This window comes from Amblyraja radiata, chromosome 10, assembly GCF_010909765.2.
Source record: "Amblyraja radiata isolate CabotCenter1 chromosome 10, sAmbRad1.1.pri, whole genome shotgun sequence".
Lineage (NCBI taxonomy): Eukaryota > Metazoa > Chordata > Chondrichthyes > Rajiformes > Rajidae > Amblyraja > Amblyraja radiata.
The window spans coordinates 16,545,248-16,572,426 of NC_045965.1; the positions used below are offsets into that span (position 1 = coordinate 16,545,248).

General features: G+C 39.7%; 1 protein-coding gene across 2 annotated transcripts in view; it reads left to right on the forward strand.

Moving 5' to 3' along the window:
- dhx9 (DExH-box helicase 9) overlaps window positions 1-27,179 on the forward strand; it is a 74,554-nt gene that overhangs the window by 13,402 nt on the left and 33,973 nt on the right. The window contains exons 6-14 of one of the 2 annotated variants that reach the window (XM_033028186.1): window positions 10-158; window positions 10,396-10,442; window positions 13,181-13,317; window positions 13,600-13,689; window positions 14,989-15,150; window positions 16,023-16,100; window positions 20,354-20,545; window positions 23,045-23,186; window positions 26,535-26,617. In XM_033028186.1, the coding sequence (XP_032884077.1) occupies window positions 10-158; window positions 10,396-10,442; window positions 13,181-13,317; window positions 13,600-13,689; window positions 14,989-15,150; window positions 16,023-16,100; window positions 20,354-20,545; window positions 23,045-23,186; window positions 26,535-26,617 (1,080 nt within the window). Of the gene's footprint in view, window positions 1-9; window positions 159-8,785; window positions 8,907-10,395; window positions 10,443-13,180; window positions 13,318-13,599; window positions 13,690-14,988; window positions 15,151-16,022; window positions 16,101-20,353; window positions 20,546-23,044; window positions 23,187-26,534; window positions 26,618-27,179 lie in introns of those variants that run through there. The other variant, XM_033028187.1, reaches the window with a different exon arrangement.

Sequence of the window (27,179 nt, forward strand, 5' to 3'; positions counted from 1 at the left end):
TTTTTCTAGACTCTGGAGTCTGAAGGGTTGGATCTGAATGCTGGTCTTCATGGCAACTGGACACTTGAAAATTCTAAAGCTCAGCTCAATCAATTCTTCCAAAAAGAGAAGATTCAAGCTGACTATAAATATGCTCAAGTGGGACCTGATCACAACAGGTTTGACATATTTTGGTTGGGGAGTAATCAATTTGAGGAATTCTGCATTAATTCTGTTCAAGGTTTTCATTTCATGCGATCCTATTAATCCCTACTTCAGAAATAAGATTAGATTTCTGCGATGGATATATTATGTTGAAGATAGACACAAAATGCTGAAGTAACTCAGTGGGACAAGCAGCATCTCTGCAAAGAAGGAATAGGTGACGTTTTGGAATCGAGACCCTTCTTCAGACTGAAAGACACGAGAGATATATACGAAGATGTAGGGAGATATAGAACAAATGAATGAAAGATATGCAAAAAAGTAACAATGATAAAAGAAACTAGTCATTGTTAGCTGTAGCGAGGTGAGAATGAAAAGCTGGTGTGACTTGAAAAGCTGGGGAGAGAGAATGCAGGGGTTAATTAAAGATAAATCAATATTCATATCCCTGGGTTATTTCCTTTATCATTGTTACATTTTTGCATATCTTTCATTCTTTCTATATCTCTCTACATCATCGTCAATATCTCTCGTTTCCCTTTCTCGTGACTTTCAGTCTGAAGAAGGGCCTGGACCCGAAACGTCACCCGTTCCTCCTATCCAGAGATGCTGCCTGTCCTGCTGAGTTACTCCAGCATTTTGTATTTATCTTCAGTTCAAAGGTCTTTTATTGTCACGTGTACCAATCAAGGTACAGTGATATTCGAATTGCCATACAGCCATACTGAAAAGAGCAACAAGACACACGACCACATAAACATCCACCACAGCGGATTCCCCACATTCCTCACTGTAATGGAAGGCAATAAAGTCTAATCTTCTTCCCTCTTTATTCTCCCACGGTCGTACCATACGTCGTGGCAATCAAAGCTCCCACAGCCAGTGATCATAGCTCCTGCGTCGGGCGGTCGAAGCTCCAACGGCTTGGAGCTCCTGAAGTCGGTCTCTAACCAGGGACCACGAGCTCCACGATGTTAAAGTCCGCAGGCTCTCGCGGTTGGAGCACCTGAGGTCGATCCCTGGCAAAGGGATCGCCAGCTCCACAATGTTAAGTCCTGCAGGCTCACAAAGTCTGACTCCAGCAAGAGGCCGCCAGCTCCACGATGTTAGGCCGCAGTGTGGACGGAGATACGATACGGGAAAAAATCGCATCTCCGTCGAGGTAAGAGATTTAAAAAAGTTTCCCTCAACGCACCCCCCACATAAAACAAGCTAAAGAACACTAAACTATACATTTAACACATACTATAAAACAACAAGGACAGACATCAGTTGGCGAGGCAGCCATTGCTGGCGCCACCCGGTTTAAACCAGCTGTGTACGAAGCAGTTCCTTCGTACACAGATATATATCTATTGCTATTTCAATCAGTCCACATTGAAGAAGGTGATAGGTATATTGCTTTGTTTGAAGTGGAAATAACGTGTAATGGAATCCAGAGAAAATAATAAGTAAAGTAACCTAGCTCAGGTGAACGATTGGATCAATATACTTTTTTTAATGTAAAACTTTTTATAATGCTTATACTTGGTTTATTCTAGCATATTCACCCTTGATTTGAGGAGCAGGTTGACATTCTACTCCAATATTACAAGAGTGCTACATAGCTTTTGGGTGAACTATTATCCAAGATACGAAGTGTTTTTTAAGACGGGTGTAAAATATTCTGACCTATATTCCTCAGCCAACATAAGAGCCTAGCATAAACAAGAAGGGTATACGGCCGCTACTTTAGTTTAGAGATACAGCCCTTTGGCCCACTGGGTCCGTGCCAGCCAGCGATCCTCGCACATTAACATTATCCTACACCCACTAGGGACAATTTTTACATTTACCAAGCCAATTAACCTACAAACCTGTACGTCTTTGGAGTGTGGGAGGAAACCGAAGAACTCGGAGAAATCCACGCTGGTGAAGAACGTACAAACTCCGTACAGATAGCAGCGTAGTCGAGATCGAACCGAGGTCTCCGGCGCTACATTCGCTGTAAGGCAGCAACTCTACCGCTGCGCCACCGTGACTGCCTTGTGCCAGTTGCCATAAGTTTAACCTCTTTTTACATTGGTACAACTTCTCTCCAATCTCAGAAATCAATTGTTCTATTACCTCTAAATGTAACTGTATCCTTCCAGACCTGTGCATGATATTTTGATTGCCATCTAAGCAGGTCCCTGATTGCATTAAGGCTTCTTTATTCTTGCATGTAATCCTCTTGTAGTAAAGACCAAAATACATGTGACCCCCTAATTAATATTGCCTATATGTTGACTTTCTCTGATCCCCCCACAACTTTCAATCTTACTGTTTGTTAAGCACTCTGATTTTCCAGTTTTTCCATTCCATTTGCTGTATTATTTTCCATTAGTTCAGCCTGCTTTTATCTCTTTGAAGCCACTCTGGATCCTCTGCACAATCATGTGATGTTTTATCAGCAAACTGAAAGGCTAGCACCCCTCTGCACAAATCTGCAGCACCTCAACCCAAATAGGACTTGTTCTGATTGTTGTTGGATTTGCCGAACATTATTTCTCTTTTCTTCATTCAACCGTATCCAATTATTTTGCTTTTATATGCTGTTAAATCCCACTTAATAACGGGTTCTAGCGATTTCTCAATATTTGATATCGTTAAGTGGTAGTAGTTTTGCGTTTCTCACCTTTCATAATTGGTAGAATTACATTTGTGATTTTTCAATCTATGAAACCGTTCAATAAGCTGCAGAATTGTGAAAGCTGACATTTAACAGAATAATTACCACCTCTTTCAAAAATTGTGAATGCCAGCCTCTGCGGTGTCGTAATTTATCTGCTCTTTGCTCCTTTAATTTCTCTGGTGTTTTTTATTTTAACTAATCTTGATTTCTTTCACTTCCTCGTTCAACCCGACTTGCTCTCCCCCCCTCCCCAAGGTATTCTGTGTTTTCTTCCATAACCAAAATATTGGTTTGATTTCTGCCGTTTGCTTCTTCTCCATTGCAGTTTCTTGTATCTCAATCTGTAAGAGGCTTGATTTACTTCTAATTTATTTGCATATTTACAGAAACATTTGCAGTCCTTTTTGCTCAATTAGTTTTGTGGTATGCTGTATTTTTCTTTATCAGTTTCTTTACATCTTTGCTGACATCTAAAGTATTTTGTTCTGCTTTTTTCCCCAACATTTTTAGCTTCTTCCTTTGATATTTACTTAACTCGTTTTGTTGGACAGCTTGACCACACTTCATGTTAGGTTTTTGTGCCTTAAATATATTTAACAAATATATTTAATTTGTTAAATATTCCTTTCTCATTTACTGTAATAAATATATCATTTAATATATTTTCCTGATACACCCATCTCGTACTTCACACCTTCATCGTTTGGTTTGTTTACATCTAAAATCTTGGAACTTAACATCCCAAAAGTAGAACAGATCGTGTTATAAACAGTGCGCCACTTAAGAGCTGGGATAAACAGTTAATGATAAAAGGAAAATGCATCTCATTAAATTTCAAACTGTTCTTGCATTTCTTAATTATCAACTTTTGGCACTTGGTTACTTTATGTGCACGATTGATTTGTCTGATGCAGATTTTCTAGATAGCAAAAACAACATATAATATATTTGAGAGCAAAATCTAAATATTTCTGTATTTTACCCATTTGACTTGAACTTTGCATTGACAGAGATGGAAATATGAGTGAATCTTCTTCCAGACAATCCCAATGCCACTTAGATAATGTTATGTTAAGTGCAGAAATACTTTAAAAACATTCTGACCATTTGACCACTGTCATGTCATGCAGTGGTTTATAATGGTCATCAAGAAGAAGAATGCCAAAGAAGATGGTAGCATAATGAACCAAACACATATAATATTATTGAACAATAGCGAATGCAAGGTTGATATAATGTAAAATTCATAATGTTAAATGAATGTAAATAGACTAGAAATTTTAATTTTCTTCACTTGTGTCTGAAGTGATATGTAAACCCGAGCAACTATTCTATGTTGGATTTGTATTATTTAGGTTACATAATTTACTTAGATTATTTTGGCCTAAATTCTGTATTTGGATTATGGCAGCTACCTTTGACGTTCAGCTATCACAAAGCACAATGCCCCCTCCTCCCACACCCTCTCCCCCCCATTAACTTCCTTGAATTTCTTCAATGTTTGCAATTTCACCAGATAAATTTTAGTCAATGGAAATTCAAGGAAGTTAATGGGGGTGAAATATTATGAAAATACTTTGGCTACAAGAGCAGGTCAGAGGCTGGGGGCTTCTGAGTTTTCTGCCAACTCATGAAGGTTTCTCTCGAACAGACACATGAGACTAGCCTTGAATGTCAAGTTGGGCCGAAGAGTCTGTTTCCACGCTGTGTGCCTTGATGACTCTTAGTCACTTACATTATCTTGACTTAAGTTGCCTTTGGGTCTAAATCTTGGAAAAACCCAATCCAGAAGCACTGATGGAGTATTTCCTCCAAAGATTAAAATCAGAAAGTGTGACGACGGCATGGTGGCACAGCGGTAGTGTTGCTGCCTTACAGCGCCAGAGGTCCTGGTTCGATCCTGACTAAGGGTGCTGTCTGTATGGAGTTTGTACGTTCTCCCTGTGACCGCGTGGTTTTCTCATGGTATTCTGGTTTCCTCCCAAACACCAAAGTTGTACAGGTTTGTTGGGTTGATTGGTTTCTATAAATTGTCCCTCGTGTAGGATTGTGCTAGTTTATGGGGATCGTTGGTTGGCACAGACATGTTGGGTCAAAGGGCCTGTTTCTGTGCTGTATCTCTAAACTAAACTAAAAATCTAAAATATAGAATTAATACAAAATACTGGAAAATTTGAAATAAAAGTAGAAAATACTTCTAGCAATCAACAGGATAGGCAGCATATTTGGAAAAAGCAACATTTTAGGTCATAATTCTGATGAAGAATCTTCTGTCCTGCTCAGTGTTTCAAGCATTTTTTGTTTTTATTACCTTCATTAGAAGGACTGCAGCTGTTTAAGAAGATGTCTAACCACTTTCTGAAGGCAGTAAGGGATGAATAATAAATGCTAGCCTTGCTATCAATGCCTTCATTGTATTTCCTGGATATTGTCTTTTAACTGGTTTTGAATACTTCAATATGAAAGCAGAAGAATTGACTAATTTAACTGATAGTCAATTCAAATAGATTTTTCAGAGTACAGTTCTCCAACAAAAAAAATAGGAGGCAGAGTGCTGGAGTACCTCAGCGGGTCAGGCAGCATCTCCAGAGAACTTGGATAGGTGATATTTTGGGTCGAGATCGACCTGAAACGTCGCCCTTCCATGTTCTCAAGAGATGCCGCCTAACCCACTGAGTTCATCCAGCACTTTGTGTCTTTTTTTGAAAACCATCATCTAATTCCTTGTGTCTATAATTCTCCTATCATTTTATACCAAAAGGGCAAAAAAAAAAAAAATGTATTGTATACTGATCTGTGAAAAGGCCAGTATAAGCAGGTATTTTAAAACTTGAATGACAAAAATGTGACTGGTTACACATGAAACTTTCTGTTTGCTTGAAAATCAAATTATTCTGTATGTCATGGTTATGGTACCAGTATGTTTCTCAGCCAGCCTGCCTTGCTACACGCAGCTTTCTAGGGGGTAATAACCTGGTACCCCTATGAATGCTAAGAGCACTTCTATGTTGTAGTAGACATCTGCAAATTGGGGATGAAAATCAGAAAATTTCACTCAACTCTTGCGTCATTATACTGCAGCTGGGTGATTCCCATTGGGAGGGGGGGTGACTTTCTTGAGTCAAACAGCAGAGATCTGTTGACGAATCATCCAAGTTGATTGTTATGTTTAGAGGTTACAAATGTTTGCAATTCTGCTCTAGTTCTTTGTGTTTTGCTGCTGCTTGATCTGATGACATCTACCAGCATTTTGTATTTTGCTCACAATTCCAGCATCTGCAGTTCCCGGTGTGTCCATTTTACTGTTCTATTACCAAATCTCCATAAAGAATTCTCACTATGAAGAAGTTTTCCTCGCTCTGACTGGAGTTCAGTGAAAACCCTCTTTTATCGCTCCCCCTCTGTGATTTCCGCTGCTCTCCCACTGTTCACTTGCCACGCTTTGTCCCATTCCCACCAATCCCCTGTCCTGAAGAAGGGGCCCAACCCAAAACATTACCTGTCCATTCCCTCCACAGATGCCACCTATCCTGCTGAGCCTCGCAAGTACTTTGTGTTTTGCTCACGATTCCAACTTCTGCAGTTACTTGGGTCTTCAGATTGTAAACTTTGTTGGTGCAAAATATTCAACACCCGCTCACGTTTAGTCTGTTGGTGTAAGGAGAAAAATACTACAGATGTTAGAAATCTGGAAAGAAAATACTGGAACAATTTAGACTCAAATTGATGACCATTGAACAGAATGCTGAAAAATTAGACAAACAAATTTTACGGGAGAGGTGGAGAGAACAAAAGTGTAAGGCATAAGAAATTAAATGATAGGAAGGGAAATATTGTAAGCAACAGAAGAGTGATAATGAGACAAAGAAAGAAACAAAGGTATGGAGAAGATGTATTTAGGAAACAAGGATCAATATCTGCAGTTACTAAGGGAGATTACTGCCGGAAAATGAAATTAGCTGCAATTGTTAAATTCCTCATTGAAACTGCAAAGTTCTGACGTCATTGGAAAATGGTGCCAGGTTAACAAAGCATAGAAAGAGGAGATTGTATGAAGATGAACAAAAAAAGGGAAAATGGCAACAAATTTGATGATTCTTTATTCAGACCAAAAGTACATAGTAGTTTTACAGCTTTTAGTGTCTTGGAAAAGAGACAGAGAAAGCTCTGTTAGGACTTTAACATTGCTTCAAATAATGCACAAAGAGGCACAGCTTGGCTCCATTGCTGGTTGCAAATGTCTTTTTTCAGTTCACATGGATTACCTGAGCTTCTATTTGCCTATTCTTCATATTCCCATTTTTTGTCTATGCTGATCCAAAGAAGCTCAGGGTAAGTCTGAGGAACACTATTAACTTCTGATTCAAATTACTGGAGTAACTCCATCTCTGGAGAACATGGACCGCTGACTTTTCAGGTCAGGACCCTTCTTCAAACTGATTGGAGGGGGAAGAAAGCTGGACGAGAGAAGGGGCGGGACAAAGTCCCGTAAGTAATAGGTGGATACAGGTGAATGGGGGGAGGGGACGTTGATAAGCAGAGGGTTGGACAGAGATGAAAATATAGAAGGTGTGAGAAAAGGATTGAAGATTTGCAAATTATGAAACTAGAGGGAGAAATATGTGTAAGTCCAGGTGGGGCACAGAGGAGAGGAGAATGGTTTAGTAGCTATCTAAAATTGGAGAATTCAATGAGTTGGGTTGTAAGATACCCAAGTGGAATATGAGATGCTGTTCCTCCAATTTGCATGTGGCCTAACTCTGGCAATTGGAAGCGGTCCAGGACAGAAAGGTTAGTATGGGAATGGTAACCTTACTGTCCTGGGCTGACTCCATTGCTGGAGTGAGGCCACATGGAAACAACAGGCACAGCATCTCATATTCCGCTTGAGTAGCATAACCCAAGAGTATAAACATTGGATTCTCAAATTTGGGGTAACCACCCACCTCACCCTATTTCCCCCTCTCTCCCCTATTTCCCCCCTCTCCCTTGTATCTCACCTGGACTTGCTCCTATTTCACCCTTCCCTCTCCCCTTTGCCGACATTCCTTCCTCTAGCTTCACAATTTGCTTTTCTGCAATCCTTTAGTCTCACACCTCTTGTCTTTTCATCTCTGGCAATGGATCTAATCATCTGCCTATTTAAAAAAAACCCTCATCTGTATCCACCCTTTACTTGCCAGGCTTTGTTCTGCCCCTCCCTCTTCCAACTTTCTAACACCCCCATCCCCACAATTAGTCTGAAGAAGGGTCCCAACCTGAAACGCTACTTATCCATGACTCCAGGGATGCTGCTTGGCCTGCTGAGTTATTCCATTTGCATTTGATTTCAAATTATTTTTTGTACCCCATTTATGTCCCCTTTAAACAGCGTATCCATTCTTATTTTACCTTGCATTATTGACTAATAATCAATAATTCCTTCTGTCTCTCAGCCTAACATTTTTTTCCTTCTCACCCCTGTTCTACTTTGCTGCATATTAAAACCTATACTTTTCTAACTTATCTACTTCCAACAGGTCATAGATTCAAAATGTTAATTGCCTCTCTCTCCACAGATGATCCCTGACCTGCTGAGTATTGCCGATATTTTCTATCATAATATCACTATAAATTAATTGTAATAACCCATTGGGGTGAATGTACAGTCATGTTTTTATTAAATTACTGTATTCACTAATTTCCAAAATTACCGTCTATCTTGTGGCAGATATTTTGACTGCTGTAATGAATAAAATGTTGATATAAATTTTCTGAATTAAAGTGACAAATCTGTCCATCCCTTATTTAATTTCTTATGGGAGTGCGGTGACACCAGAAATCTCTCTTGCAAACATGTGACGTTGCTTAGGCCGCACTAAGCTGTCACATGGAATCCTTCCATTGTAGGATAATGGTCAAAGCAATCATACACAGCTATTGATTTCTGGTGTCACTTTTCCTGTAGGTATTCTAGGGGACCTAGGGCTGATGGAGATTGGAACTTTATTGAGCTTGGCAGAGAAACATACTGGCATCCAAGAATGGTGGATATTGGGCCTATAAACAGGCTTCTCTGAATCGTGAAGGTGCTGTGCTTGATCTCAGTTGACCAAATATAGGATCGGAAGTGAGTTGCACAGATAAAAAGAAGCATGTTAAGTAAAGTAACAAAGGAAAACTGTGGATACCAAGAACTTGTTTCCTGGCCAGAGTGGTAAATTGAAAATTAACCTTTCGGTCATATCATTTGATGTATTCGAAAATGCATACCGATAACTTGTGTATTGATGCATATGTTTAAGGCATCAGAGCATTTGAATAATAAGATTCCTAAATGGGATTGTCTGAAAAGCAAACTAGTTCCAGCTCAACAGTTTTCCATTTAAATACTAATGCGTAGTTGAAATTAATCATTTATGAAATGCTATTACCAATGTTAAAGGCCGTTTTATTTCGTATTAAACGCATGAATGTTTTTGTTATATATGACCTGTTGATATTTTGTTCAAAGTTACAGGTTGTAGTCGATTAAATGAAGAAATTCTTTGTGCAGTTTAAAACCTGCATGCCAATCACAATTTTATTTTTGTCTGTGCATGTTTTACAGATTGTCTCTATAATTAAAATCTCTCTTGACTGATTATGTGGTTTAGTGGGCAATTGCCTCCAAATAGTAATGCAGAATTATAAAATAAAAAATTGGACTCCAGTGTTAAGAGCACACTGTTCTTCCTCAAACTGGGAAATTCGATGCTTTCGATTTAGCATTGTTTTATTCATTGCATCAGTCATCTATTTTGTTTCCTACGCAGGTACAAAGTGGATTCTCAAATGTTTATGGTTTATTAAATCCTTTATATCTGAATGCCCCACCCATATTTTCTGTTTATAATGGCCAAAGTGTGGATGATGGAAACTGCTATATTCAACAAGATCAAACTGCATGGGAGGTTTAAAATTAAGTTGTAGGTGATGGATACCCTGAGTTTTAGGCAAAATAATATATTGACGTAAACCCAGAAATTAACCATAAACTCTCAGAATTTTGGTGTTTATTTTTGATTGATTTTCTTCTATTGCAATTTGAAATTTTTGCAGTAAACGGCTATAGTGCTTTGTTATACTTATTCCCCTTGAGGTGTACCGGTGTTTGTAACTGAGGCTCCCCTGGATTTCCTCCCATCTTCCATGGTCCAAATTAGAAAGTCACCTGATGGGCAATTATGAGTATAAACATTTCATCTTTAATTACTATCTAGTGTAACTTGTGCCATCAATAACGCATTGTTCCAAATACTTCTATCACTTTGTTAAAATTAATTGTGCTTGTTGTGAAAATGCCTTGCGTATTGATCTGGTTTATTTAGGTGCTCATCAAAAGGTAGAATATATTGTATGTTTAAAACTTACCGTAAGAGTTTGTGACCACTGCTGCAAAATGAGAACTTTGCAGTCTTGCATTCCTTCTTAAATCATAAATTAAAAAAATATTTCTAACAGTTTCTTTAATCAAATGTCGTGTGCTTTTCTGGAATTTATTTTACAATTTTGTATAATCATGAATGTAGAAGTGCTAAAATTATGGAGCTAATTTGATGTTGTGCATGTCATTGCAGGAGTTTTATTGCAGAGATGTCTCTTCACGTGAGACAGCTGGGCAGAAGTAAGTAGCCACTTAAATTTTGACGTGAACAGCTGCTGATAATAAAGATTGTATGGAAGCTGTTCAAATGATTGGTGATCAAAACTTGACTGCTGATTAAAAGTTTCTCAAGGACTTTAACGTAGCATATGAATTAACAAATGAAGTATACTGAGAATAAAACTGAGAGAATATTTCTGCAGGACAGCACAGAATTTTTAACTTTAGTGAAGATTGTAATTGTGGAGGTGAATTGAATTAAAAGAAATAAAAGAAGCAGACAATTTATGTTTTATTAATTTTCGATAAATAAATTTTGCAAAAATTAGTGAACACCATGTTCCTGTCAGTCACATTGTCTTTTATTGTTTTGTACATTGGTAAGTGCTGAGCTATTTAAATGGCAACTCTCTCTTAATGAATTTAAAACGAGAAAATACCCAGCAGAGTAAATGTAGATGATTAGCACAATACCAGGAGCTTGCGTCAGGACTAACATTTGGGAAGGAGTGCACTTGAGTCAACATTTGATGAATGCACGAGTAAAAAGAAAATGTGCTTTTAGGCAGCAGTAACTTGAAGGTAAGATTCTTGTTGGATAGAGGTTTGTACTCATGATTTATAGTATTGGGTGGGATTTTGTGTTTTATGATGGAATTTTGGACAGTGTCTCATTTTGAATGTTGAGTGTAGGTTTGTTTGTCCCACATTTGCTGCATAGTGCAATAAAGATATCATAATTCACATTCTGCTGTTAAGAATGAATTGCCACATGGGTGATCATGGCATATGGCACGTTAATACCAGCAAATGAAACAGAAAAACGTAATAATCAAAGGAATAGGAAGTATTCTGCTCCCTGTGCAGAAACATGCACCTCCCAGTTTTGGCCATCACCCAGAGAATTGTGAATTTGTGGTATTCTCTGCCACAGAATGCAGTAGAGGTCAATTCACTGGATTAATTTAAAAGAGTTAGATAGAGCTCTAGGGGCTAGCGGAATTAAGGGATATGGGGATAAGGTAGGCACGGGTTACTGATAGTTGATAATCAGCCATGATCACGATGAATGGCAGTGCTGACTCGAAGGGCCAACAAATGGCCTCCTCCTGCACCTATTTTCTATGTTTCTATCCACTTCAGAATTAGTTTAGCATTGTTTTATCCTTGGGTTTTGGACCAGGCAAATTCCCATCAATATGTACTTGGTATTAAAGGATGTACTTGGTATTTGTTCTCGTTTTATTTTCCTTTGTACATATCTTTTAAAAATATGTTGTACCTCTAGAAGCATAAACCCCCTGTCCCACTTTCACAACCTAATTGGCGACCTCTGCCGAGTTTGCCCTTGACTCATAATCGCAGCATGGACGCCACGAGGTCGTAGGAGGTCTTCGTAACTCTCCTTCATGCTCGAGTGTGGTCTCTGCGTACTCGTGGCCTCAAGTAGATCGCGGTGTTTTTTCCAGCCTGATAAAAAATGTCCATGAGTAAAAAAAGGTCGGCATGGAAAATTTGATACTTTTTACTCGTAGGTAGGTCATGATCTGCTCCCTGTGCAGTCGTAGGTCGGTAACTGGCCCGAGAAAAAAAATGCAAACATGCCATCATGTTATGTGATCATTATCCACTCGTAGCTACTCGTAGTTGGTCTTAGGTGTGGAATACTGAGGTCGAGACGGGTCGTAGGAGGTCTTTTACTTCAGCGAGTCAACACGACCTTGACATTTTTTTCAACTCGTCCAGGATCTTCTAAACTCATGGATTAGGTCGTCCAAGTCGGACAGGCCCTGAAGATTGCAAAGAATGTCAAGCTTTCATTCAGTTACAATGAACCCTCATTATTACAGACTTCTTATGGATTTTGGTTGTAGTGTACTGTCTCTTTAAGAACACAGGCTGCTTGTTACACTGGAGGCTATCGAAGTTGACAAGGAATTGAAATGGACAAGGAATTGCTTCAATGGACATCTAACTGTTATACAATGTTACAAACATCCTTAAATATTATTAGCAGTAACAAAGTAAATTTTGAGCTATTAAAAATAACTTTTCATTTGAAAACAGCTCGTTGTTTCACAGTGACTGCTGGGTGGTTGGAATAAATCCCTTACCCGTTTACTGTGGACAATCGGCAATAAAGGACATAATTTCCCCCCCCCCCCCATGGTCCGTTTTTAGAACATTCTTACTAATTACATTGCATTATTGTAATCATTTCCCATAATAAACTGATAATGCCAGTGAAATATCCTGACTGGACAATCTGTTATCCTAGTTATCAAAACTGCATTAACTGAAATTGGTATTGTCTTTAGTCAGCTGAATAATTTTGATTATTGATAAAGCAAGGTGTCGGTCACAATTTAAATTGAATTGGTTTGGAATTATATGGATAACATACAATATTTCAGAAGGCAACTGCCATGAAAATTAATGTTACATTATTTTTCGGTGGTTGAAAAGTAAGTTTCTGTTTAATTTAAGAGCTCTTTTTGATTGTCATCACCAAATTCTAAAAAAAACATTTGAGGATTAGTACTCGAGTGTATCTGAAATGGCAAAATATCAAATATCAAAAAAGTGATAGTGTAACTTTGCAAATGATAATCTGAGCATCTTATTGCCTGACCTGATTTTTATCTGTCTTTTATTGAGTTAGCAGATTGGAATGTCTGAAAAAATAAAAATGCTGATCAATAAATAAGCAAGCCATGCTGACGTATGAATTTGAACTTTCTGTCATTCTCTCCCTCAAGAAATCACAGCCCGTGAACATGGTTCAAACAAGAAGCTGGCCGCACAATCATGTGCACTATCATTGGTCCGACAGCTCTACCATCTAGGAGTGTTTGAAGCTTTCACTGGACATACAAAAAAGAAAGAGACTGAAAAAGTATGTAACTTAATGACTCACAGAATAATTATTTATGGATGTTACGTTGAAAAATGCAGCAGTTAATGCCCGACCAGGATCACTTGGGTTCTAGCTCCATGCAACATTAAAGTTCTTGCAAAATGCACAGTAATGCCAACTACTTCAAGAATGGTTTTGTGCCATACTTTGCTTTTTATCTAACTCCAGCATGTAACCTTTGTTTTGCATGAAAGTGTACTTGTTTATGATACCATAATCACGGGCAAACAGATTTAAAAGTTAGAATTGTTTATTCTTCAGGTGGAACCATATGAGGTGAATATTGCAGGGGATTTGGAACGCCAGCTTGAATCTGTTATCAATGAACTGGGATTGCAGTTGGCCCCACCAGTAAGTATATGTAATTGAGTAAGAAAACATCTTGAGAATCTATTCCAATTGGTTTTGATTTGATTAAAAATTAGATTAAAATGTTACATCATGGTTTTCTGTGTTGTGATATCAAGTTTACCATTTTTGATGGTATTTAATGCAGTGATGCCACATATTTGGATAGTGTACTGATTTTTCACACTTAATACAATGTTCCTGTCGATAATCAGATCATTGATGAGTGATCAGTAGAACCACATGAAGAGATGGGAATACCTGAATGAGACTGTACTGGACTGCTCTTAGTAAAGCTACTGTTGGACATCTAGGTATAGATTTTTTGATAGAATTTGCAAATGTATGAAAGGAGTAAAGAAGGAAAGGACTGAAAATGACTTGGAGCATAACTTTCACCTCAGAAGCCGATTGTCAATTTATGGTGAATCATTTATAGAATTTTAAATTATGTTTCACATGAATTGCTCAGCTTTCTTCTCTGTAATTCCCTCTGTTATCTGCATTATACTCAAATCAAGTGTATGTTCAGGTTCTCAGCCATCACAGAGTGCTTGGAATGCTTCAAGCGGTGGTGATTTTTTTAAAGTAATTGACGTTTAGAGACTATGTCTAGAGAGATTTAAGAGATTTCACTGTTCTAGGTGTCAACTGCTCTACAGCAGTGAGACCAAGCGCAGGCTTGGCGATCGCTTCGCCCAACACCTTCACTCAGTTCGCATTAACCAACCTGATCTCCCAGTGGGTCAGCACTTCAACTCCCCTCCCATTCCGAATCTGACCTTTCTGTCCTGGACTTCCTCCATGGCCAGAGTGAGTCCCACCGCAAATTGAAGGAGCAGCACCTCATATTTTGCTTGGGCAATTTACACCCCAGCGGTATGAACATTGATTTCTGGTCGTCCTTGCTTTCTCCCTCCCCATCCCAGCTCTCCCACAGCCTACTGTATCCGCCTCTTCCTTTCTTCTTCCCGCCCCCCCACCCCCACATTAGTCTGAAGAAGGGTCTCGACCTGAGACGTCACTTATTCCTTCGCTCCATAGATGCTGCCTCACCCGCCGAGTTTCTCCAGTATTTTTGTCTACCTTTAATTTTTCCAGCATCTGCAGTTCTTTCTTAAAGATTTAAGAGATTTGATGATTTTACTTCCTCATCTTTTACAGAGGTATTTCCCACAAGAGAAGCTGGCATAGAGGAATTGTCCCAAAGCAATAATTTTGATAGTTCACATGATTAATTTGTTTATTGGTGTGTTCACAGGCTAATTGTCATTATTAATTTGCAATTATTTTATTTCATAGCCCGAAGACCCAGAGAGTCCAGTTTCACTGACGATTGGAAAGCTTGCCCATTTTGAACCGTCTATGCGACAGAGCTTTGCAGGAGTTGTACCATGGTCACCTCCTCAAGTGAACTGGAATCCTTGGACCAGCAGCAACATAGATGAAGGACCTCTTGCATATGTAAGTGCAATACATGCTCTGTATAAATCCACAATTTCTAAAGAAGTTCTTCATTATATGTTATCTTTTGCTTGAGGTGTACAACAATGGATATCATGATCTTGTAGGTTGAGGTGTAATTTTGTGCTCTAACTGACAGACATCTTTAATTGAGGTGTTCAATCACAAGCCATGGGGTTTAATTATGGAGGCAGAGGCCTCAATAAGTAGCTTGAATATTCCAATCAAATATGGCATTCTTGGTACAGATTATATCGAAGAGGGCAGTGTAATGTAAATGTAACAACATTTAAATCCATTTTAGAAATATTGACTACTCAATCCCCATTTCAGTACAGATGCCAGTTTCACACTAGGTTCGAAAATTCAGGTTTGAAGCATTTCATCAGATGGTTTTTTTTATTTTGATTTGTAAACTTGAAATTGTTATCATGAAATCAAAGTCTGTTCTAATTAAATATATCAACATCATCTGTTAAAATGGTGAAGATGGATTGTTGTACAATCAAGGGTCCCCAAATTAAAGCCACTTCTAAAATATCCATTATCGTTTGGCCACTCCAGCTATTTCCAACATTTGCTGTCATTGTTTCACTGGGAATCAATTTTACAATAACTGAATTGTTTACAAAGACAAGCTGCTAATTGTAATCATCCTTCATTCAAATCTCAAATCCATCAAAGAGCGACTCAAAAACATTGCCCACATGTAAAAAGTCAATGGTACACGATTTCCTCAGCAATACAGCTGCATGATTTTTTGATTTAATCTGATCTTATGAGTGAAAGATTGCTTTGCAAATGTTTTTCCCATTTGTTATTTAACAGACACAGCCAGATGTTCTGGTATAACTTGGTTATCCTTTTTATAGGCAACGCCTGAGCAAATCAGTCTGGATTTGAAGGATGAGCTACATTTTCAGATGCAGAATGATACCAATCTGCAAAATGTATGTAATTATATATTTTTAATGGTCAACTTGCATTATTCAGTTAGTAATTTTAAATACCAGTTATTCAATCACCTGCCAGTTTTAATTGTGCCTGTTATGACATGTTGATATTTTGCATTAATTGAGGACTCTTTGATTCACAATTTGAGTTCGTCTCTGATATTGTTTGTCTCATTTTGAGCTGGTAGTTTTAAGTAGGGAGTAGTGGTTCAGTATTGTTAGAACAGTGTCATTTTAGGAAAATCCATTACTTTCTCCACATACTTGATACTGTTCCCAGGTTACAAACACATTTACCTCACTTCATTATCAGTAAATTTGAATTCTGTTCAGTTTTGTCCACATGTTTCTGTTGATTGATTTCAGTTAGCCCTTTTTTGACATGCCTGAACTGCCTGGTTCATTGAAATATAGCTAATAATTCATCTTGAATCTTGAGCAAAACACAAAGTGCTGGAGGAACTCAGCAGGTCAGGCAGCATGTGTGGAGGGAATCAACAGACGACCTTTCGGGTTGGGACCCTTCTCAGAATGATGGTTTAGGTTTGTTTAGAGATATGGGAGAGAAATCGCTAGATTAGAGTATGGGAGAGAAAGCTGGAAAGTGGGGCAAGCCTGGCAAGTGATTGGTGGATACGATGAGGGGGGTGGGATGATTGGCAAATGGGTGAAGATAGTGACCAGTCTAGAGGTTAAAAAAAAACAAAGGGGTGTCAGATATAGAAAGAAGAGGAAGAATGTAAAGCTGGAGGGAGGGATAGGGGATACATGGATTCGAGAGGACAATGGGGAAGGGGTGAAGGAGCAGAGTGATTGATGTGATGGGGAGTTGGGTGCACAGTGGTGTGGAGGACAGGTGAAAGTGATGGGAGGTTAAGGGAGTTTTAGGGAAAGATAGATCAGCCATGATTGAATAGCGGAGTAGACTTGATGGGCCAAATGACCTAACTGTGCGGATGGAGTGGATTCTGCGGATGTAGCATATTTGAATTTTAAAGCCACTTAAAAGTTTGTTTCATAACACAAAGGTTGCTGAGGTGGGTAATCTACTGGCAGAGAGGCAGAAATAGGAAATCAGTTAATGAAGAAGAATTGAAATTAATGGACATTTTTCAGTGTCGTTTATTTGGTGCCACAGTAAAGTGATCCATATTGGACCCTCGTATGTTCACAATTTACATAAATTACTTAACTGAAAAGGCAAAATGTTGCATATCTAAGTTTATACTGATGTTGATGGAGGATTAGGTGGGACTGTGGCCTGTGAGGCATGAGCACAAGGGCAGGTTTGTCAAATGAATAAGAAGGTGGTAGTATGATGTGGGAAATATATTTTATGGTGATAAATCGGTAAACATCTGTATGTATAGGTGCAGGAAGGAGGTATAGAGGTACAACATGCAGTTGGAGAGATGCCAAAAAAGTAAATTAGCAATTCCTGCTAAAGTTGTATCGGGCACTGGTGAGACCACACTTTGCACAATATTGGTCCAGTACGTGAGTTAGTGGCAGTGTAAATCTGCAAGATTGAATAATCGAGTTCGGTATACCGAAAAATGCAAGGAATGGTGGGATTTGTCAAAGGTCACTCGCGATTAGCATTCTCTGCTACTGTGCTGCTGCATGTATACAGAACTGCGTTTCATCTGTGGTCAGGATCGAACCCGGGTCTCCGGCGCTGCAAGCACTGTTGAATTGTTACTAGACCGTTCCCGTCCCCTCCAGAGTGTCCCATCCCTGTCTAGGGGCGGCCGGAGATGTCCAGGCTGACCCTGGACTGAGGGAAACGGGTGCACTGCAGTCGTGGCCCCGGCTTACAGCCAGCACGGAGAAGAAGTGTTAACTCCAGCTCAACTCTTCCTGTCCCGCCGGGTTAACCGACAGCCCTCGACTGACGGGACACTGGCCCGTTGCAGTGGCGGCCCAGGCTTACAGCCAGCGCGGAGAAGAAGCGCTACCTCCACTGCTCCGGGCCGGTGTCTTGTCGGTTAACCCGGCGGGACAGGCAGAGTTGAGCTGGAGTTAGCGCTTCTCCGAGCTGGCTGTAAGCCTGGGCCGCCACTGCAACGGGCCAGTGTCCCATCAGTCCAGGGCTGTTGGTTAACCCGGCAGGACAGGGTTAACCCAGAGTGAGCTGGAGTTGAATGAATGAATGAATGAATACGTTTATTGTCATTGCACAATACTGTGCAACGAAATTCCATTACATCTCCTCTGGTTAAAAAAAATACAAACACGACAACCATTGACACATATGTACACTTATTAGTAAAAAATAAATAGGTATTTTAAAAGAATTTAAAAGAATTTAAAAGAATTTGGCGGCATTTCTTAGAATTACATTTTGCTTCCCCTAGCTCTTTTATCGCACATGGGTAGAAACTATTCTTTAGCCTACCGGTGCGAGCCTTTAGCACTTCTTCTCCGCGCTGGCTGTAACAGAGCTGTCAAGTTTTACGGATTTTCCGTATTTTGTACAGAAATGCGATCAGAATACGGATGTACGGATTTGGCTTTGTAAAATACGGATTTTTAAAAAATCAGCCCGACTTCCTGTTTCATCTTGCTGCTTAAAAATGCATGGATATAAAAAGTCATACTGTATCTTTAAAAATTATAGCAGATTAAATCTATTAGTATTTTAAATTTCAAGATCTGGATAGTTATTTTTGTGAGCTTTGATCTGCCTGTCCCGCTCCAGGTTTAAACAGCGCTGTCAGTTTAACACATGGGAATTTTAAACGCTATGGATTCTAAAAATAGCACTCCCAGCTGGAGCGCTATTGCCTTTACAAATAACGCTATGGGCTTTTCACACAGCGCTATGGCCACATACTGTTAGCGGGGGGAGAGAGGGAGAAGGAGGCAGAGAGGAAGAAGGAGAGAGGGAGTGGGAGGGAGGGAGAAAAAAAGGAAGGGGAGAGGGAGGGTAGGAGGGAAAGAGGGAGGTGGAGGAAGAGAGGGAGGGTGATTGGGACGGAGGGTGAGTGGGAGAGGGAGGGAAAGAGAGGAAGGAGGGAGAGAGAGCAAGGGAGGGAGAGGGAGGCTTCCAAAATGGCTTCTACATCAGCATCTGGTGCTAAAGGCAGGAAGCAGCCGTTCAGACAGCAATATACAAAGAGATGGTAATGAATGCACTGTCAAGTAAGGTGCGTAGAAGGCATGTCAATTGGTAGCAAAGTTATGCATTCTTGTACTCTTCCATGGGTATGACCGCACATAAAAAATTACACTTTTTTCAGCAAAATGGCACCGCGTGAAAACACTGATTTTCTCAGCAAAATACTAATTTTCAGGTACTTGAATACTGAAATGCTCTGACAAAACTTGGCAGCTCTGCTGTAAGTCTGGGTCGCCACTCCCGTTTGTCTCCCGTCAGTCCAGGGTCAACCCGGACAGGGATTGGACACTCGGGAGGGGACGGGGATGGTCCAGTAACAATTCAACAACGCTTGCAGCGCTGGAGACCCGGGTTCGATCCTGACTACGGATGAAATGCGGGTCTGTATTCATGCAGCAGCACAGCTGCCGAGAATGTTTATCGCGAGTGATCTATGACCTGGCCATGCCCAGTCGGAATACCGAACACGCTTATTGTGGGGTGAGGATTACCCTGTGAGGAGATATTGAATTAGATGCACCGATTCATGTTAAAATTGAGAGAAATGAGTAATCTCCTTGAAGTAAACAAAATCTTATGAGGGATTGGACCGATTTACCAATGGCTCTGTTTTTGAGTATAAATCTCATTGAGGCTACATACCTCCCATTTACTCTGAAAACTCCCCTGACTTCACAATCTGGCAACATCTTTGTTTTCTGCAATCTTTGTGCATCCTGAATTTAATCATTGTGTCATTGTGTCACTTGGGACTTAAAGTAAAGCTCTAATGTCTCTTTCTCCTTTTAAATTGCTCCTCAAATTCTAGCTTTTTGTTCACTAAACTTTTATCAATCTTAGTGCTTCTTTATGTAGCTAGTTGTGAATATTTTATTTAAGAAGGAACTGCAGATACTGGAAAATCGAAGGTAGACAAAAATGCTGGAGAAACTTCACACGCTGAGTTTCTCTAGCATTTTTGTCTACCTGTGAATATTTTACCTTGTTTTCATATTTCCAAGTTGATATGTTATTTTTATTTGTAACACTAGAAATTTGGAATAATTTGGATGTATTGAACCCACTAATTGATTATTTTTAAACGTGCAATAGTTTTCAACATGACAGTTGGATTTTGTGTCTTCCACAGATAATGAGTGAAAGAAAGCAACTGCCGGTCAAAAATTTTGAAGATGCAATTCTTGAAGCAGTCAATTGTAGTTCAGTAATCATTATTCGAGGGCAAACTGGATGTGGTAAAACTACTCAGGTTCCTCAATACATTCTGGATGATTATATCAAGAAAGGGAAAGGCTCCGAATGTAACATTGTAGTCACACAGGTGCGTGAGAAATACTTGCGGAAACTGAACCAGATTGTTCATAATCCTGAACTGAGATTTGGATTTTGTGCCCATGTCATCACAATCTTAACAATGCTTATTTCTATCCCGTCTCAGCTTGACTGCTGCTAAAAATCGCCTCCATGCTGCTCTAGACCTGACAATTCCAATAGATTGTTCGCTAGTGTTGCTTTATTTACTAAATATGAAGCCATTCTAAACTATTACCAGTATACTATCGTTCCCCCAGGCACGAGTCAAATCATCACATTTGTATTTGTTTACCCACACTGCTTCCTAGCTTAGCAGCACATTAGATTTTTAAATTATTTTCCTCGTCAAATTATTTGCTTTATTGCCCGTTCCTATTTCTTAAACATTCTTAAACCTTATTACTCTTCAAGACGTCCACCTTCCTTTGGTTTTGGCCTTTTGAACATGCTCAAATTTAATTGCTCCAACATTGAGCGCTGTACCTTCAACTCCCAAAGCCCTGATGTCTGAAATTAAATCCTAAACCTCTCCTTTTAACGATTACTTTTAACAATCATTAAAATCAATTTTCTTGATTCAGCATCAGTTCTTTTGGTTGATAATATTCCTGCAAAGTGCCTTGGGATCAATTTGTACTACAGGTGCACAACCTTTTATCCGAAAGCCTTGGGACCAGACACTTTTCGTAATTCAGAATTTGTCGGCCTTCGGAATGGAAATTTTTTAGCGTAGATTTTAATGGCTGGCTCAGTGATAGAGTGCTCGGCTCATATCCGCAAGGTCGTGAGTTTGCGCCTTGATCCCGGCAGTTAATCGGTCGCGAGTTTGAGTCTTCAATGTAGTTTTTTCTTGCAGAATAAATGTTTGTATGAAATGCAGTGTAGGAGAGGTGTACTGACTGTGTGGGCAGAATTTTGGAAGTGATTGCCCACCAGTCTAAAAAGCCGCTGTGTCTCCCTGTCCCTGGGATAGCAGGGGGCGATCAAACAGCACAATACCCCCCTCCCCCTCCAACCCCAGAGGAATCCGCTCCCCGATGGGCCGCTACGGCGACAAGTGGCAGTTTGCCCACAGCCAGAGCTGCGCCCCCTCATCCGCCACCCCAAGAACAAGACGTACCTTGCACACCATCAGCTTCTGCCCCTACGTGTTCCTCTGGAGTTGGAACGGGGCTGGGCTGCTGCTGGCTGTGGGTCTCTGGGATCTCCATGCTTGCAGTGGGCCTGGGGGTCGGTGTCCCGTTGGTCCTGACGTCTCCGGTGACTGGCACTGACCTGCTGTCATCGCCGACGTGAAGGCAGTGCAAAGCCCCCGCGCCGGTGCAATGAGCGGGGAGCTGGAGAGGGGAGGGAAGGGGTCACACACATGGCCGGGAAGCAGAGGGGTGTAGGTGGGGTGAAACTGAAGGGAGCGACAATCTGCTGCTGCCTGCCCGCTGAGTTAAAAAGTTCCCACGCAAGACTCACGATACACTGTGTATCGTGAGTCTACTGTGGGAACTTTTTAACTCAGCGGGCAGGCAGCAGCATATTGTCAATTATTAACCCTCCCGCGCAATATACCCTCACCTTCTCTTTTATGAATGGGGATTTAGTTCCCCTTTCTTCGAGGACCGACCGGAGGTTCCGCTGTCACCTCTGCGGGCCGCCCTCGGTGAACGTTTTCAAGGACCTTTCTTCAAGGACCGAAAAAATGTCCGCTATTCAGAGGTTTTCGTTATTTGGATCTTCGGATAAAAGGTTGTGCACCTGTACTCATAATGATTTAAATACGAGTTGATTTTCCACAGCTCAAACAGTTCATATAGGTTTGAGTAAGTTTATTTGTGCAGAGTCCATTTTTTGTGTATAGTTAGAAACTGTGATGGAGTTTCCCAATAGTTTAGAAGATTTAGAGAAGTTCTTGAAATATCTGGGAATCACAAAAAAATGATATATTTCTCTTTTCTCACCCATTTCAAAAAATGTTTCCAAATAACTAGATTAACCCTTATTAATTCATGCCATTTATAACCTTCACCACACATATGTGCATGCCACCCTTCACATGGTATTACGGTACTACACAAAGACTCTCACACACAAGCCAGCGGAGCCAGACGCGAGCAGCTGGCTGAATGTTCCTGTTTGCCTATGGAATAAAGATTGATTTCACCATGAGTGTGTTGATGTGGATCACTTATAAACAATAACTGAACACCAGTTTGCAATTTTATGACTATTGATTAGAAATTATGCGTAGGTCACATAACACACAAAAACAATTGTAATGCACAATTTAAATGAATAAATACAAATATTTTTCTTACACAAAGGTATATTATTTTTAATGTGACAGTTAATTATTTAAACAACTATAAAAGCAGATTTCTTGTAAGCAAAAGTGGATTAGGTACTGCCTGCTGTAAGAACACATAAGATGTTTTGGTATGATTTATGGTAAGCCCTTAGTACTGGAAGTTATGTACATTACGCTTTCACTGTTACATTTTTTTTCCTTTTCCAGCCTCGACGTATTAGTGCTGTGTCAGTTGCAGAGCGTGTTGGTTGTGAACGAGGAGAAGAGCTCGGCAAGAGCTGTGGTTACAGTGTTCGATTTGAATCCATATTGCCAAGGCCACATGGCAGCATAATGTTCTGTACTGTAGGTTGGTATTTGCATGACAGTTATCTTACAGTAACATTTACCATGGTCAGTCCTTATAGACCATGTCACTTTAATGTTTATTTTTTATGATTGGAAAGCCTTGTGCAAGATGCAGATATATAGGGAAAGTTAGAATGGCTCACGGTGGGAAAGTTTTAATTTTGGAAGCAAATATTATTGAAATTTAGCTTTATTTTGGATTGTGCCAAACCACAATGTCCAAGTCGTTGTCTTACTGAACTAAAATGAGACATTGGTTATTCAGGCAAGAGCTGAGATGAAATCTCTTCTTTCAAGGGCAGTGCTTCAACTCTTCTTCTTGCGTTTGAGGCAGCAGAAGTCTGCAGCAGGGTGATGCAACTACGAAGGCTGTTGAGGCTTGGTTATTGAGTATATCCAAAACTGCCATTGAAAGGTTTTTTAAATAGGTGAATTAAAAGATGGAACTGATACAAAAAATGGAGCTCAGATCAGCTGTTGAATGGCAGAGAAAGTGTTGGGACCAGTTGTCTGCTTTTTCTTTGGTTGATTTTTCTCTGAATTCAATTCTGTTTGCAACATTTGTGACAATCTAGTCATTAATAGCTTCTGTGGTCTGGAACTTTCTTCCTTTGCTATTTTTCACTGCCAACACAGGCAATTGTCTACTATGATGACTCAAGGAACTGCAGATGCTGGAATCTTGAGCAAAAAACAAATTGCTGGAGGAACTCGGTGGTCACGCAACATCTGTAGAGAAAATGGACAGAAAACATCCCCGGAACACCGCCTGCCCCCTCCCACATTTCTCCCACTACTACCTAAGCCACCCTGTCCTTTTGCCTTGTCCAAATGCTCATGTGCCATCTGTCCCATATTTCCCCTCCCCCCCCCCCCCATCCTCTCACTATAACCCTCCAGCTTTCATTTCATAATCATAAGAGAGAGCTAGATAGAGCTCTTAAAGATAGTGGAGTCAGGGGATATGGGGGGAAGGCAGGAACGGGGTACTGATTATAGCAATGTTACAAAATTTTGAGATCAAGTCTGCAATTTATCCCATCAGATAAAGCATAAAAAGAAGTTTAATTTGACACCTAATTCACTTTCATATCTCAAGTATTTAAAAAGTTATGGCCATTTTCATACTCGGAAATTAGCAACTTGTTCCCTATTGATTTTCTATGGACATAACAAAAAAGCTGTGATCGTGGACAGTCAAAAGCCCATAACTTTCTTAAAAATTAAGAGAACTGAATGAAATTTTCAGTTATCATAGATTGAAGCATTCTGAAACAAATATAAAATAATCTTACTTGGATGACCTGAAATTAAAGCATATAATTAGTTAGTTACCTAATTGTAGCTAATTTCAGACTTCAATTACTAGATCTAAACATCTATCCATTTCTTAATAAATGATTAACATTTTTAAATAGCCTAAGTGTCCAAATAATATTCACAAATAATTCACAATAAAACATGATTTTTAAATCTCATTTACATTAATTTATAGGCCAAATGGAAGGAATTTAGTGTTCAATTGCTGTAAATTAAAGTCCATTTAAATCAGCTTTCTAGTGGGATCCTGTGAACGCGCTGGTTTAGAACGTTCACATTGCGCTAGATTTGTGCCCTCAAATGCCCAGAAAAATACTGCGGGATATAATGGGGCCCAAATTAGCTACTCACAACATTAAACTTTGTATAAAGGGATCTTAAGAAGCCCTTTTTAACGTAAAAATAAACAGCCTACCTCCCGTTTTCCCCTGTATGAGATCCGACCCGTTGTCGGCGGCCGGGGGTTTAGAGGTTAATTTTTAACCTACTATAACAAGTAAAGAAAGCCCTTAAAACTAAAAATAGCTCCAGCTACGGAATCTTCCAGCGATTTTTCGTTAATAATTAACTAGGCTGAAAAACCTCGATTTGAACAGCCTAGTGAAAAATCGAGTTTTAAACCCGCCCCCCTCTAAACGGCGCCAAAATCGCGCACACGGGCTGGGACAGATTTTCAGCGACGCTTCAGGTAGGCTTTGCAACATACCTACTGATTAGGGATGATCAGCCATGATCACATTGAATGGCGGTGCTGGCTCGAAGGACCGAATGGCCTACTCCTGCATCTATTGCCTATAATAATCATAATCATACTTTATTAGCCAAGTATGTTTTGCAACATACGAGGAATTTTAATTGCCATACAGTCATACCAATAAAAAGCAACAAGACACACAAAATACATTTTAACTGAAACATACACCCCAGTGACTCCTCCACATTCCTCACTGTGATGGAGGGGGGGAAAAGAGAGAAAAAAACTTTTCCACTCCACCTTTTCCTACCATCTTTTTTTGTCTCTTTTTTTCACCCCTAGCCTTTGTCACTTACTCCAATCATCTGCCTATTGCCCCTCTCATCTGTATCCACCTATCACTTGACAGGATTTACCTCACCCCAATGCCTCTTTTCCACCTTTCTTTTTACTCCATGTGTGAAGAATAGTCCTGACCTGAAACGTCGTCTGTTCATTCCCTCCACAGATGAAGCCTGACCCATTGAGTTCCTCTAGACTTTTGTTTTTGGTCTTTTTTTGTGATCCTGCATTTAAGTACAAATTGTTACTGAGACTCACACTGAGCTCAGTTGAACATTATATCCACAATCAACTTGTAAACATTACTTTTCTGATCTACTTAGGCCTCTGCCACCCTGCCTGCTCCTGCCCAACATAACTTTTCCAATAGTATGTCCATCAGAGATGCTGGGCTCTCTTTTCCAAAGTTAACTGTCATTCTCTTTCCTTTTTTATGAATGCCAGTGTCATCTGAGTGGTCTTCCAGTCCTCCAATACCACATATGCAACCAGAACGAATTGAGAAATGTTAGAGCCTGTGCGGTTTCCTCCCTTGCTTGTTTTAAATGATGGCATGCATATTTCTATGCTTGGCAATTTATCCATGTTTAATTTTAGAGCCGTCAGTTGAACTGGATGGCACTGTTTCCCAACCTGTGAACTGAAACCAATTCATCTTCAGTCCAGGAAGGAAGACTTGAAGAAATGTAAAAGTCCAACATTGAAGATAAATTATCACTGTTGTCTTTCTGGCTAAAGGATTAGGTTGAAAGTTGCTGCTTTTTCACAATAGGTATACCTTGCAAATTTCAATGTGGTGAGCCTTTACTGAGGTGGCATTGACGTGGGGTCAGATGTATATTATCACAGATAATAACAGATCTTGAGCAGTGTGCAGTTAAGTAAAATTACACCATCACATGGGTCAGGACCAAACCATGCAGTCTTCCCAAAGATAGACATCAATGTAATACTTTGTTCTTAGTAAATATGATGCATTTTATATTATTTTAGGTGTATTACTGAGGAAGTTAGAAGCTGGCCTTCGTGGCATAAGTCATGTAATTGTGGATGAAATTCATGAAAGAGATATTAATGTAAGTACACAAACTCTTTATGGGATGTCTTGTTAGTGGCTCTGTCTATTAGTGATATTCTTTTTATCTTTTTTTTTCCCCAGAGGCAGTAATTCTTTTATTACCTTGCAGCACCTTAAATTACATACTTTTTATTGACTAGGAAAGTGCGTACTCCCATTGCCACTATTCTTGCTAATATCATTTGCCGACATGTTTGGGTTTTTTTTTTTTTGCAGATATTCTGTTGATTTTACAAGCCACCAGTTAGCAATGTAGTGCATGTATTACTTTTAGAATCTATCCCTTTGCCTTTACAAACTTTGAATGTGATAAAGGGCATGGTTGATATAATTTAGCAGTATTGCTTCAATTTTCCCATTTCTTGATGTTTATCAATTATGTGCCATCTTGCATCCTTAAGTTTCCCCTCAGCCTGAAAAATATAGTTTCATGTTTATATGATTTTTTTTCCCCTGAACTTCGAAAGATTTATTACCAATGAGTATGTGCCAGATCATGATTTAGAGATCCTCACTTATTTGTCAATCACCACAGTAATGTGGGTAATGGTGGGTTGTTG